Here is a 13,175-nt window from a genome sequence, read left to right as displayed (position 1 = left end):
GGGGACAGATCCGGAGATCTTGCTGGCCAGGGTATTTGACTTACACCTTCTAGAGCACGTTGGGTGGCACGGGATACATGCGGACGTGCATTGTCCTGTTGGAACAGCAAGTTCCCTTGCCGGTCTAGGATTGGTAGAATGATGGGTTCGATGACGGTTTGGATGTACCGTGCACTATTCAGTGTCCCCTCGACGATCACCAGTGGTGTACGGCCAGTGTAGGAGATCGCTCCCCACACCATGATGCCGGGTGTTGGCCCTGTGTGCCTCGGTCGTATGCAGTCCTGATTGTGGCGCTCACCTGCACGGCGCCAAACACGCATACGACCATCATTGGCACCAAGGCAGAAGCGACTCTCATCGCTGAAGACGAGACGTCTCCATTCGTCCCTCCATTCACGCCTGTCGCGACACCACTGGAGGCGGGCTGCACGATGTTGGGGCGTGAGCGGAAGACGGCCTAACGGTGTGCGGGACCGTAGCCCAGCTTCATGGAGACGGTTGCGAATGGTCCTCGCCGATACCCCAGGAGCAACAGTGTCCCTAATTTGCTGGGAAGTGGCGGTGCGGTCCCCTACGGCATTGCGTAGGATCCTACGGTCTTGGCGTGCATCCGTGCGTCGCTGCGGTCCGGTCCCAGGTCGACGGGCACGTGCACCTTCCGCCGACCACTGGCGACAACATCGATATACTGTGGAGACCTCACGCCCCACGTGTTGAGCAATTCGGCGGTACGTCCACCCGGCCTCCCGCATGCCCACTATACGCCCTCGCTCAAAGTCCGTCAACTGCACATACGGTTCACGTCCACGCTGTCGCGGCATGCTACCAGTGTTAAAGACTGCGATGGAGCTCCGTATGCCACGGCAAACTGGCTGACACTGACGGCGGCGGTGCACAAATGCTGCGCAGCTAGCGCCATTCGACGGCCAACACCGCGGTTCCTGGTGTGTCCGCTGTGCCGTGCTTGTGATCATTGCTTGTACAGCCCTCTCGCAGTGTCCGGAGCAAGTATGGTGGGTCTGACACACCGGTGTCAATGTGATCTTTTTTTCATTTCCAGGAGTGTAGTTCCAACTGGGATCGTAAGAACATGATTACATTAATTGTAGCACACACAGAGGCATTTAAACCATTTTTTCCCGTGCTTCATACGAGGATAGAACGGGAACAAGCCCTAATAACTAGTACACTTCACAGTGGGCCACATAGTATATATCTAGTAGATTCATGCATTTGGAAAGAGAGAAAGTGTGGGAGACTGGACTGTAGCTAAACATTCGATTTGGCATAGCTGTATTCGAGTTGGAGGTCAGGATATAGTTGTATGTATGGGAAAGAACTTGGGTGCTCTTACTTGAGGAAGTTTATGGAGGGGGCTAGATCTGGTTTGAAGGGTAAAAGGCAGTTGCCTCGGACAGGGAGTGTTGAAATTGCATAAAAATAGATTATGGAAGGTGTACAAGTGAAGGGATGGAGGTTTGTGTTTGTATGCGCGTGACGGTACATCAGTATTTGAATTATTGCGATGTACAGGATAAATGGAAGTGTTCAGTGTGTTCCAAGGGAAAAAGGGAATTAGCTGGTAAGGATCAGTGTCGGGGAGATGTGAAAAACAATGTGGAATGCCTTGCGTTCAAGGATTTGCACTGAGTGATAAACTTCAGGGGAGGGGATATCCACGGCACTTAGAAGATGGGACGTATGAACGCTACGTATGTGTAGAGCACTGGTGGGCAACTAGCGGATCCTGCTCGCGATTGGTTTTAATTTGGCCACTCGAAGAAACTCGTGGAAGGGTGAGCGACGTATTAGGACACTGCAACTCTTCAAATTTAAGGTATTTTATAATAAATCAGCTGCAGCCAGTTGCTTTTATAGGTGTTTATTTTTCCGCGTTGACATTTTAAGAGCCGGCCCTGGTGGCCGAGCGGTTCTAGGCGCTTCAGTCCGGAACTGCGCGACTGCTACGGTCGCAGGTTAGAATCCTGCCTCGGGCATGGATGTGTGTGATGTCCTTAGGTTAGTTAGGTTTAAGTAGTTCTAAGTTCTAGGGGACTGATGACCTCAGATGTTAAGTCCCATAGTGCTCAGAGCCATTTGAACCATTTGACATTTCAAGATGCCTGGCATCCCACCTTCAGATATTTGCATTTATTTATGGATCGTGAAAATTGTGTCTTTGTTAAGGCGTTGTACAATTTTGCATTGGAAGTTTTTAATATAGCAATTGTAAAACGTCGTTTGTAAAGAAACTATATTCATGTTGCGTAAATATTTCTAAATATCTGAGAATGGGATCAACATAAAATGATTGTACTCTCAAAACCGTGTGTTTCGAGGCGTAATTTGTCTACGTGGCACGTCGGGAAAGGGATCCCATTCATACCGGTGCGTTACCACTTCAATGTTAACGTCACAGACGCTTTAGTTTTGACTTAATGGCCGAGGAGAGCTGCTGTGCGTTACTTGACGAGGCAGACAGCGAGCTTAAATAAGTATGTGAATCATGGCCCCGAGTCACCAAAGGTTGCCCGTGCCTGGTGCTGAGGATGGTGGTGGGATGCAATTCTCGTTGACGGTTTCACTCAAGAAGATGAAAACAGAACAAATTCTAATGCAATTCCTTTGCAGTAACAATCGAAATAAAGTAGGCTTCTGTGTAATTTCAGATGTGAAATTATAGGTTTATAACTGAATTAAAGAAATGCTATCAGTTTATTTCCAATATAGAATGCATAACAACAATAAGAGCGCAGGAATTAATCCTCCGTTTTCCACATCGCGCATGCAGGCGAATATTTTTTTTTCCTGTCATCGGTGTTCTGAGCAGTTTGATGCGGAGCGCCACGAAACCCTTTCTCGAGCTAAGCTCTTCGTCTCAAAATTACACTTCCACCCAACATCATTTATTATCTGTTACTCTCTGTAGCTTGTTCTAGTACCATGGAGGTTATTTTCTGCTGTCTTTATATGCCTACAATCCTGCCCTTTCTTCTTGTTAGGGTTTTCCTAAAGCTTCTTTCATGGCCGAATCTGCGGAGAATCTGTTCATTCCTTATCAGTCCACGTAATTTTCAATAGTCTTCTTTAGGACCGCATTTCAAAGGCCTCGACTGTATTCTTTTCAGTTTCCTAGCATCCATGACTCACTACCGTACAGTACTGTACTCCAGACGCAAATTCTCAGAAATTTCTTCTTCAGATTAAAGCCTGCGTTTCATACCAGTAAACTTTTCTTTCCCAGGAATGCGCTTAATAAGAATTTGAATTTCACAAACCTGGTGGCACACTGACAAATACATTGCTCTCGTTTTTTGGAGGAGCGGCATTCGAATACCGGTCCGCCCACCTTAGGTTTTCTGTGGTAGGCCTAAATCACGTTAGACGGAGGCCGCGTCGGTTCAGTCAAGGCCAAGGCCGATATCTTCCTAATTAGCTACCCAGCTTAGATGGGAGCCTGACTCTACTGACATGGATCTGGGCGATAGCTTACCTAACATCCCTATTCATAATTCCAGTTGAGACTACGGTACAACGCATGCAGTTCAACAACTATTTTAAAGGAGTTTGAGGACATTAGAGTTGAACCTCCCATCTCGACGAGGCCATTAGAGACGAAGCACAAATTAGGATTGCGAAAGGATGGGCAAGTAGTAGGCGCGTCTTCTTTTTCAAAGCACCCAGACATTTGGCTCAAGCCATTTACGGAAACCACGGGACTCCTAAGTCTGGTTACCTGAATTAAGATTTTCAGTTCTCGTTGCCATCTCGTTCGGTGGTCTTACTGCCTTGTAGAGAGTTTCTTAGGGCTGCATCCCTACGAATCAGGTTACCTGCTACTGGCTGCATAGTAATTGGGAAGATACGGTTCCGAAACGAGTAGCGTTACATAAAGAAACGTGACAAATATTAATATGCTAGGGCAGTTCTAAAGAAATTAACATCTGATGTTCGGGACACAAAAATCCTGTGGTGGAGTATTTGTACACAGAGTTACACTTATTACTACGCAAGAGATATTGTAGTATTTTTCCTAACACAATAGTGTGTCGCTCCACACACTAGAAAATTCAGATTTCAATATGTAGAAGTTTATGAAACATGTATTTGTTTTGGGGTGAAACCCAAATAATATCTTCATTATTTCATCTGATTTCTGTTCTTGCTAAAGTGTGCCGTCTGTTCTTCCAGAAAAACCATGATGATGTGGAAAGGCGTTTTGCTGCTCGGAGCACTTATCGCAGCAGCTGAAGCAAAGGTAAGAACATGATTCAACCCAAATTTCAAGTAGCGTTCATAACACAGCAGCATTCACATTCAAATCTTAGTTCCGTCTGGAGAGTGAGAAAAAAGCTCAAGACTGAGCAACTATTTTTATTTCATTAGAATCATATATGCACTCTTATTCATGGACCATTTTGCAGTATTTTGTAAATGATATAGAAAAGGTGCTTACCTATTGTCAGTAATGTGTGTAGTCATGATGTGTTCACTTTTGTATAAGGCACGACTTTTTTGGAGTATTTGTCATGTACAGATAGTCTCCATAAGATACCAACAAATTTCATGTGATTGTAGAGGCCAGTACAAGGAACAAATTGAGGATAGGACTCAGTTACTGCTGATATTATCCAAGGACGCTGCAGAACGTCCGAGTTGTAGAATTAATCGTGTTCGGGTAGGACAACCTTTGGCAATTAAACGTAAATTTGTACGCTTTACTACGTTGTAACAGGTGTAGACGCGCCTGACACCATCTAACAACTTGACTGCTGTCAGCCCAGTTGAAAAGGATTCTGCGTACGACCCATCAACGTAAAGCTCACGACTGCTGACAGAAGTGTATTCTATAACTTCGTCGTTTTGCACCGGTAAGGCAAGCGTCGTTTTGCACCGGTAAGGCAAGTATTAAGTGCAAGAGAGACGAATGAGGAGTCATTCCAGGAACGACAAGGGCCGCAAATGGGGAAATCCACTGACATAAACGACTTTTACGAAGGACAGATTCATGCGGCGTGGTGCCTGGAAGCAACTCGGAAACGGTCAAGCTGGTCGGCTACTGTAGTGAGCATCTATAGCAAGTGGTTGATGGACGAGGGGTGACAAGCTTGTAGACATCTACGCCTTTTGCCATCTACGCCCCATCACAGTAGCGGAGGTCAGCTTCCCCCGCTGTAAAGCAGGACAGCCGACGAACTGTGGGAGTTCTGACGACAGAGCACAAAGCTGGTGTGGGTACAAATGGTTCGGAGCACACCGTTCAGAGCGTGCTCTGTAGCAGATTAACGGGAGTACACCATTCAATACGTTTTTCTGAACATGGGGCACTGCAGCAAACGAATCTTACATGTTCCCATGTTGTCCCAACGACATCTTCCTTTACAATCGCAATGGTCTGGGGATCATCGATACTGGACCGTTGGTCAATGGAAACGTTTTGCCTGTATGAGGTACCGCTTGAGTTGTATCTTCCTAAGATACTATAGATCCCCTGTGAGCTGCTCCCCATTACATCCTGCGAGAAAGTTCGCACAACGGATAACGGCTTATTAAGTGAAAATTCCATAAAACTACGAAAGGAATCGAATGGTCTTTATAACAGTTTGGTTTGTTACCAACAGGCAACAAAAATGATTTACTGCAAACAAGTGAAACTCCAGCACTCGTTGTACAAATTTGAAACTGTGTTTGCACATCGATTTCAGTCACAGAGTGATCATCTTCAGTGCAAGATTAAGTCCAGTGGACTCATATAATCATGCACAACATACAACTTCAAACATAGGCGTTCACAGTGAAGAACATGCCAACTAGCAGGTATGATTCAAAGAGATTGAACCTGACTTGCTAGTTGGCATGATCTTCACTGTGAACGCCTATGTTTGAAGCTATATTTTGCGCATGACTGTATGAGTCCACTGGACTTAATCTTGCACTGAAGATTATCACTTTGTGACTGAAATCAATATGCAATAATAAAAAGATAGTTTGAAATTTATATGACCAGTGCTGGAGTTTGCCTGGTTTGCAATGCTCGTCATCTGGTCGCGATGAACAAATTTCTTAATGGAATACAATCTCAAAAAAAAGAAAGATTTAGCCGCTGGATCAAGAATACAAACACTGAACAAGTGTACAAGGGAATGAAAACACAAACTATCGTCTTGGCACAGGTGAATCAATACATAAAACGGCGTCGCCGATATTGCCAGTGATAGTAGAAAAGGTTAAATATTTATAGAAAAGTCTCTGAAATTCTTGAACGAATACTAATACACTCTCCTAAGCGCCTGATAGGTGCAACTAGCTGGAACTGAATGTTAGTTCTCCACACTGAAACTCTGACGCAAGTTAACTGACTTCCTGCTAGCCTCGTCTCATGATCTACAACAACGGCCCCTGCTTACCACTATGAAGATGTGTGAGGGACCGATGATCTCATCAGTTTGGTCCGTTAGGAATTCACACACACAGAAAATAGCTGCAGCGGTGCCTGAAATTTCTAAGCTCCGCTCGGCCTCTGTATTCTGCTCTAAACTGGAAACATTTTCCTCTGCAGGTCAAATACCCAGGATTTGGCCTCACGCTCTCGAGCAAATTGTCTTCTGCAGGTGCCTAAGGACAAGTGTGCTGCCTTCAGTCTTCATAAAGCAAGTGTTCTCTAACTTTTCTGTATGAAATTTGGCTTGTTCTGCCAGCATCAGGATCTTCCCGGCCAATTGTAACAGACCTTGCGTATTCGGCCCAATGATAATTTAATAAACAAGCTTAATAATTTTCTACTCCTGCGGATTTTATCGTGGTCAACCATTAAGTTATATTTGTCCCATTGTGCAGGGAAGACTGCAGAAAATTTCTCCACTACGTGATGAATTTTCAGTCTTGGCCAACCAAAAGACATCCACGTGAGCTTCGCTGGCCATTATGGCTGCTCCCATGTTGTGTGGCTTTCAGATTCTTGTCTTAATTAAAAACGATTGTTTTTGCTTCCAGCACAGTACAGTTCTATGGCACTATGCCCACCCTCAGTCCTAGATCGTACTGGGCTGGGTTGGCAGACTATCCTCCTTCGCTCTGTACCTGCACAGAGAATGGCTTTCATCAGAAACAACTTTACTCTTCATTACCGTAAGTGAAACTTCTTTTTCGCGAGACAGTTAAAATCCACAAGGCTGCTGTAATTTCAAGACTGCTTCACCACACGCGAGGAAAGGGAATGTAGACATACTTAGAAACGCAATCATTCCCAGAAGCGAATATTCTTTTCCAGTTTTCATGGAGCATTGGTGATTTGACTTGCCTGACTATTCGGATCTTCATATTACATTATAAAACAGGTGACAGTACGGTCTGGGGATCTGCAGCTCGCCACAGATGCAGGTCGGCGGTGCCAGTATTAGTCTACGGGGACGCGGCTTTCCGTGGGACTTAAAGGTGGTAATCGAAGGCACCAGACAGTTGTAAATTGCGTGAACATTATTGTGGACCACCTGCATCCCTTCACGCACCCTTTCAAGCAGCGACGTTATGTCCCACCAGGATGACATTCCATATCGCAAATCCAGAAACGAGCCACATTGATTTGAGGAGCATGATAGTGAACTCACGTTAGTGGCAACCAAATTCGCTTGATATGATATGGATCTCATCTGGGATGCTATCGGGCGCATGCTCCGCGCTCGCAAACCATTGTACTGTAATTTACGGAAACTGCATTACCTGTAAACGTGTGGTGCTACGTACTTTTAGAAACCTGCCAAGGTCTCGTCGAATCAATACCAGGCAGGATCGCTGTAGTATTGCATTTCAAAGCTGGATCATCACGCTAATGAGCAATATATATACTGTGACGTCATTCCAGACTTCCGGTTTTGCTGTTTGATTATCTTTTCAGTTCTCGTTTGACATGGAGCTACGTGACTTACCATAACATTGAATAAAGTTATGTGCCAATGGAATACTGGTCTTATAGATGAGTGAAGCTTGCGCACAGGAGTGAAGTAGGATTTTCACTTGCTTCCTTGACATCTACTAGATGAAACTAATGTCTTTACTTAAATATGTCCCTGCACTGTGTCTTTCTTATATTACATTTGACTGAAGGGTAAATGATTTTTCTACTGTTTGACCAGTTGATGAGTTTTGTACAGGCACAAAGATGAACTGTAGATGTCAAAAAAACAAATGTCTGGTAACATTAAATTTAAGGCAAATTGTTCTCGTATGTTTCTAGAAATGTATCGTGAACTTTCCGGCCGAAACAGAAGCAGTCACTCTTGTGTCTTTGCACATACAGATGCAATAAAAGTACGTGTGCATATATCACGTGAAAATAAAGCACAGAAACAGGTGGCAATAATAGAAAATGAAACGAAAATGCTAGCATACTGTATTATAATTTATCCATTCGTGGTCATATAATCTTCGAGCACAACACTAAACAAATTGCCGCATAGTCTGCGTTATTCAGTATACATTAAACAAGATTAAAAATCAAGTAATTAGAAGGAAATATCCTTAAAAATGAGTTCAGAAAAGTGTTTCAAGCAATTGAAAAATTTACTGGAATAACATAGCACATGTAAGATTTGGTTACTGGATTCAACAAGCATACTTACGTTCACATTGAATGTAATTAGTCTGTATGATACGGCATCCCATGTTGCTGTAAATGGTATTCAAGGAACATTGATTTTACGCTGCCAACCTCATTTCTGTCTCTGAAGTTGTTGTCAACCAGTTCTGTTACACACCAGTATGAACGAACACAGTTTTCAAATACGAAACCTGTAATCATATTGCAGCCCAATAGGTTCTCCATTCGCAGCGCCATGTCACGAATCTTAAATTCTAATCCTTTCTTCTTGTGAAATTTTTGCTTACTGCGGGAAGAGAAATGTAAGTTGTGACATTTATTCGGTTGCAAGTAGTTTCAATTAACTTTGACCTGGTTATCAAGCACTGCAAGAACCTGCCCGCATAGCCGCCCACGTTAGCACACAGGTTCCGTATTTGGAAAAAGGCGCCGGCCTAGGGTAGAATAAGTCCAACAGATGAACGTCGAGAGCAAGTGGAGTTTTTCGGCGGTTTTCCATATCCTACTAGTCGAATACTGGGCTGGTACACACATCCCACCTCACTTGCACTATTCGCAGACATTTCAGAAACTCTCACACCTTAGCATAGATAACACTACACACAAACAATAGGATGCACAATTTCCATCCAGGGTGGAGGGTGGGGGGGGGGAGGGGGAGGGGTAGCGACAGGAAGGGCATCTAGCTACCCACTATCACTAGCACTGCAAAATCCAGATTAACGTGCGACCCGTTGAAGATACAGGATAACGCCAGGAAGAAGAAAAAAGGACATCTGTTAATGACCCTAGCTTTCAGTTGAGTTTCCGAATAGCAGCCGTTTTGCACCTACCTATATAGCAGAGGTTCAAAAATCCGCTTCAGTTGTAAACTTCTTTTATTATCACACGACCGGTATCAGCCTCTCATAAGCCCATCTTCAGGTGTCGTAACTTGGCGCTGTGATCCCGGAGCGCCGCGCTGGACGTTTACTACTCCCTGTTCTGCGCTCATAGGTAGCACACCGCGCCTAGTACACATCCACCGCGGCGATCGGAGACCACAGCACCAAGTTACAGCACTTGAAGATGGCTTATAAGAGCCCGAAACCAGTCGTGTGATAATAAAAGAACTTTACAACCAAGGTGGCATTTATATCCTCTGATGTAATGCTCAGTTGCTGGTGTTCCTCCAACAGGATTATTTGGCTGCCTATATAGGCTATGCCTTAGAGCGTGCTGTATCATGTTGCCTCCATATTTAAATCCTTTGCTGTCAATCTGCCCCATACTCACGGCCCTTCCCTGTAATTCTGTTGGTATTTGCTTACTGCGTGTGTATCTCGGCCTTTATGACCCCGTTACCAACGGAAAATGCCCCAAATCGGTGTCCAAACTATGAGAAAAGTTTTGGAAAAAGAATTACATCCTGTCTTACATTATAGTTCATTACATCCTGTCTTGCAGTGTAGTTCAAGGTAATATGAAGGCATCTTGTGCCACAAAGTCATGGCTTATTGACATTTATCGTATTTGAGTAACAATTCGTAGTGCAATTTCTGTTGTCTTCAAAACTGCTTTGAAGTGTTGGGATATTACAAATGTACAATAAATACGTTGCGTAATGAATATTGCCCAAATATACATTATTTATAATTTAAATGTTATAGCTGTGAAACGTCCTATATAATGAAGTTCGACATTTATCATTTATAGTTAATCTCTTTTTTTCAAAATTCAAAGCACTTAATCTGGCAAAGAACTCAGAGCCATACTCCATTTCTTTTGCCGTCGACGCAATTTTCCTAAAAGTTATACCACAACAAGAGGGATCAGTGCTAGTGTTGGTGTAATTTAATTAGATATGGCGTGCTGCCACAGTATTTATATTCACAACAGTAATAGACTCTAATTTGGTCCTCAGACATTAGACTATTTACACAGTTTATTTCTTAAGACATTTAATATGACTTTATTGTGTCAATGGTGAGGCGTAAGCAAATACAAATTCATATAAAGACATTAGTACAGAGATGGTCTTCTAGATGAAATACTCTGTCTCATACATCACCTACACGACGATACAAACATGGCCCACCGATGTACAAAATTCACCACAGAAATGGGAAAGCCTTAATGGACCTCTGCATGAAAGTGGGCTACAAATAATAACACAGATATCTTTTAAAAATTTGTGTGATACAAACGTTGTAGGCGCGCTAAGCCGCAAAATTAGAACAAAGGTGAATCCTTCCAACACATAGAACCAAATCAGAGGCCGCCAACAGCAAACAAAAAATGCACAATACACCACCTCTTCTGAAATTCAAATGAAAGGTATGAATGTTCTTTCAATAACAGATCTTCTTTCTTCTTTTCCCGATCTTATCCCCTACGTTCTTTACAAGCCGTGCGGCACCACCTTATGAAGGTATCTTGTTATTTTCCCCCGTCACAGACCTTACAAATTGCCAATCGAGGGTTACGTATTCAGATGCACACCCAGACATTCTTTCGCAGAAACTGCATAGTCGTGATCGAAAGCAAATTTGTTAAGTGATGTCAATATAATTATAATAGTAGTTTGACAGAAGTCCAGTACTAATCAAACAACAATAGCAGACACTGTGAAAAAACAGCTCAGTTATCAATAATTCCGTCTTTAGGCGTAAGTTCTCGATTGAAGCAAGCCGATGTAAAGTATCATTATCTGTAAGCAACAAACTGTAATAAGAAATAAAAGAGACAGACAGCAATACTGGCAAGTGACTGTCCCGCTAGAATTTTTTTTAAAGCTGTTAGTGAAACTACCCCCCCATGAACCACGGACCTTGCCGTTGGTGGGGAGGCTTGCGTGCCTCAGCGATACAGATGGCCGAACCGTAGGTACTACCACAACGGAGGGGTATCTGTTGAGAGGCCAGACAAACGTGTGGTCCCTGAAGAGGGGCAGCAGCCTTTTCAGTAGTTGCAAGGGCAACAGTCTGGATGATTGACTGATCTGGCCTTGTAATAATAACCAAAACGGCATTGCTGTGCTGGTACTGCGAACGGCTGAAAGCAAGGGGAAACTACGGCCGTAATTTTTCCCGAGGGCATGCAGCTTTACTGTATGATTAAATGATGATGGCGTCCTCTTGGGTAAAATATTCCGGAGGTAAAATAGTCCGCCATTCGGATCTCCGGGCGGGGACTACTCAAGAGGATGTCGTTATCAGGAGAAAGAAAACTGGCGTCCTACGGATCGGAGCGTGGAATGTCAGATCCCTTAATTGGGCAGGTAGGTTAGAAAATTTAAAAAGGGAAATGGATAGGTTAAAGTTAGATATAGTGGGAATTAGTGAAGTTCGGTGGCAGGAGGAACAAGACTTCTGGTCAGGTGACTACAGGGTTATAAACACAAAGTCAAATAGGGGTAATGCAGGAGTAGGTTTAATAATGAATAGGAAAATAGGAATACGGATAAGCTACTACAAACAGCATAGTGAACGCATTATTGTGGCCAAGATAGACACGAAGCCCACGCCTACTACAGTAGTACAAGTTTATATGCCAACTAGCTCTGCAGATGACGAAGAAATTGAAGAAATGTATGATGATATAAAAGAAATTATTCAGATACTGAAGGGAGACGAAAATTTAATAGTCATGGGTGACTGGAATTCGAGTGTAGGAAAAGGGAGAGAAGGAAACGTAGTAGGTGAATATGGATTGGGGCTAAGAAATGAAAGAGGAAGCCGCCTGGTAGAATTTTGCACAGATCACAACTTAATCATGGCTAACACTTGGTTTAAGAATCATGATAGAAGGTTGTATACATGGAAGAATCCTGGAGATACCAAAAGGTATCAGATAGATTATATAATGGTAAGACAGAGATTTAGGAACCAGGTTTTAAATTGTAAGAGATTTCCAGGGGCAGATGTGGACTCTGACCACAATCTATTGGTTATGACCTGTAGATTAAAACTGAAGAAACTGCAAAAAGATGGGAATTTAAGGAGATGGGACCTGGATAAACTGAAAGAACCAGAGGTTGTACAGAGTTTCAGGGAGAGCATAAGAGAACAATTGACAGGAATGGGGGAAAGAAATACAGTAGAAGAAGAATGGGTAGCTTTGAAGGATGAAGTAGTGAAGGCAGCTGAGGATCAAGTAGGTAAAAAGACCAGGGCTCTTAGAAATCCTTGGGTAACAGAAGAAATATTGAATTTACTTGATGAAAGGAGGAAATATAAAAATGCCGTTAATGAAGCAGGCAAAAAGGAATACAAACGTCTCAAAAATGAGATCGACAGGAAATGCAAAATGGCTAAGCAGGGATGGCTAGAGGACAAATGTAGGGATGTAGAGGCTTATCTCACTAGGGGTAAGATAGATACTGCCCACAGGAAAATTAAAGAGACCTTTGGAGATAAGAGAACCACTTGTATGGACATCAAGAGCTCAGATGGAAACCCAGTTCTGAGCAAAGAAGGGAAAGCAGAAAGGTGGAAGGAATATATAGAGGGTCTGTACAAGGGCGATGTACTTGAGGACAATATTATGGAAATGGAAGAGGATGTAGAAGAAGATGAAATGGGAGATACGATACTGC

At 43.4% G+C, this 13,175-nt stretch overlaps 1 protein-coding gene across 1 annotated transcript in view; it reads left to right on the top strand.

Moving 5' to 3' along the window:
- Positions 1 to 13,175, top strand: part of LOC126185878 (follistatin-related protein 5-like) — a 566,088-nt gene that overhangs the window by 236,177 nt on the left and 316,736 nt on the right. Inside the window, exon 2 of the mRNA XM_049928165.1 lies at positions 4,195 to 4,261. Coding sequence (XP_049784122.1) covers positions 4,202 to 4,261 — 60 coding nt within the window. The 5' untranslated portion in view covers positions 4,195 to 4,201. The remainder of the gene's footprint in view (positions 1 to 4,194; positions 4,262 to 13,175) is intronic.

The sequence above is a fragment of the Schistocerca cancellata genome, chromosome 1 (assembly GCF_023864275.1).
Source record: "Schistocerca cancellata isolate TAMUIC-IGC-003103 chromosome 1, iqSchCanc2.1, whole genome shotgun sequence".
Classification (NCBI taxonomy): domain Eukaryota; kingdom Metazoa; phylum Arthropoda; class Insecta; order Orthoptera; family Acrididae; genus Schistocerca; species Schistocerca cancellata.
This window is presented reverse-complemented; position numbering and strand designations above follow the sequence as displayed.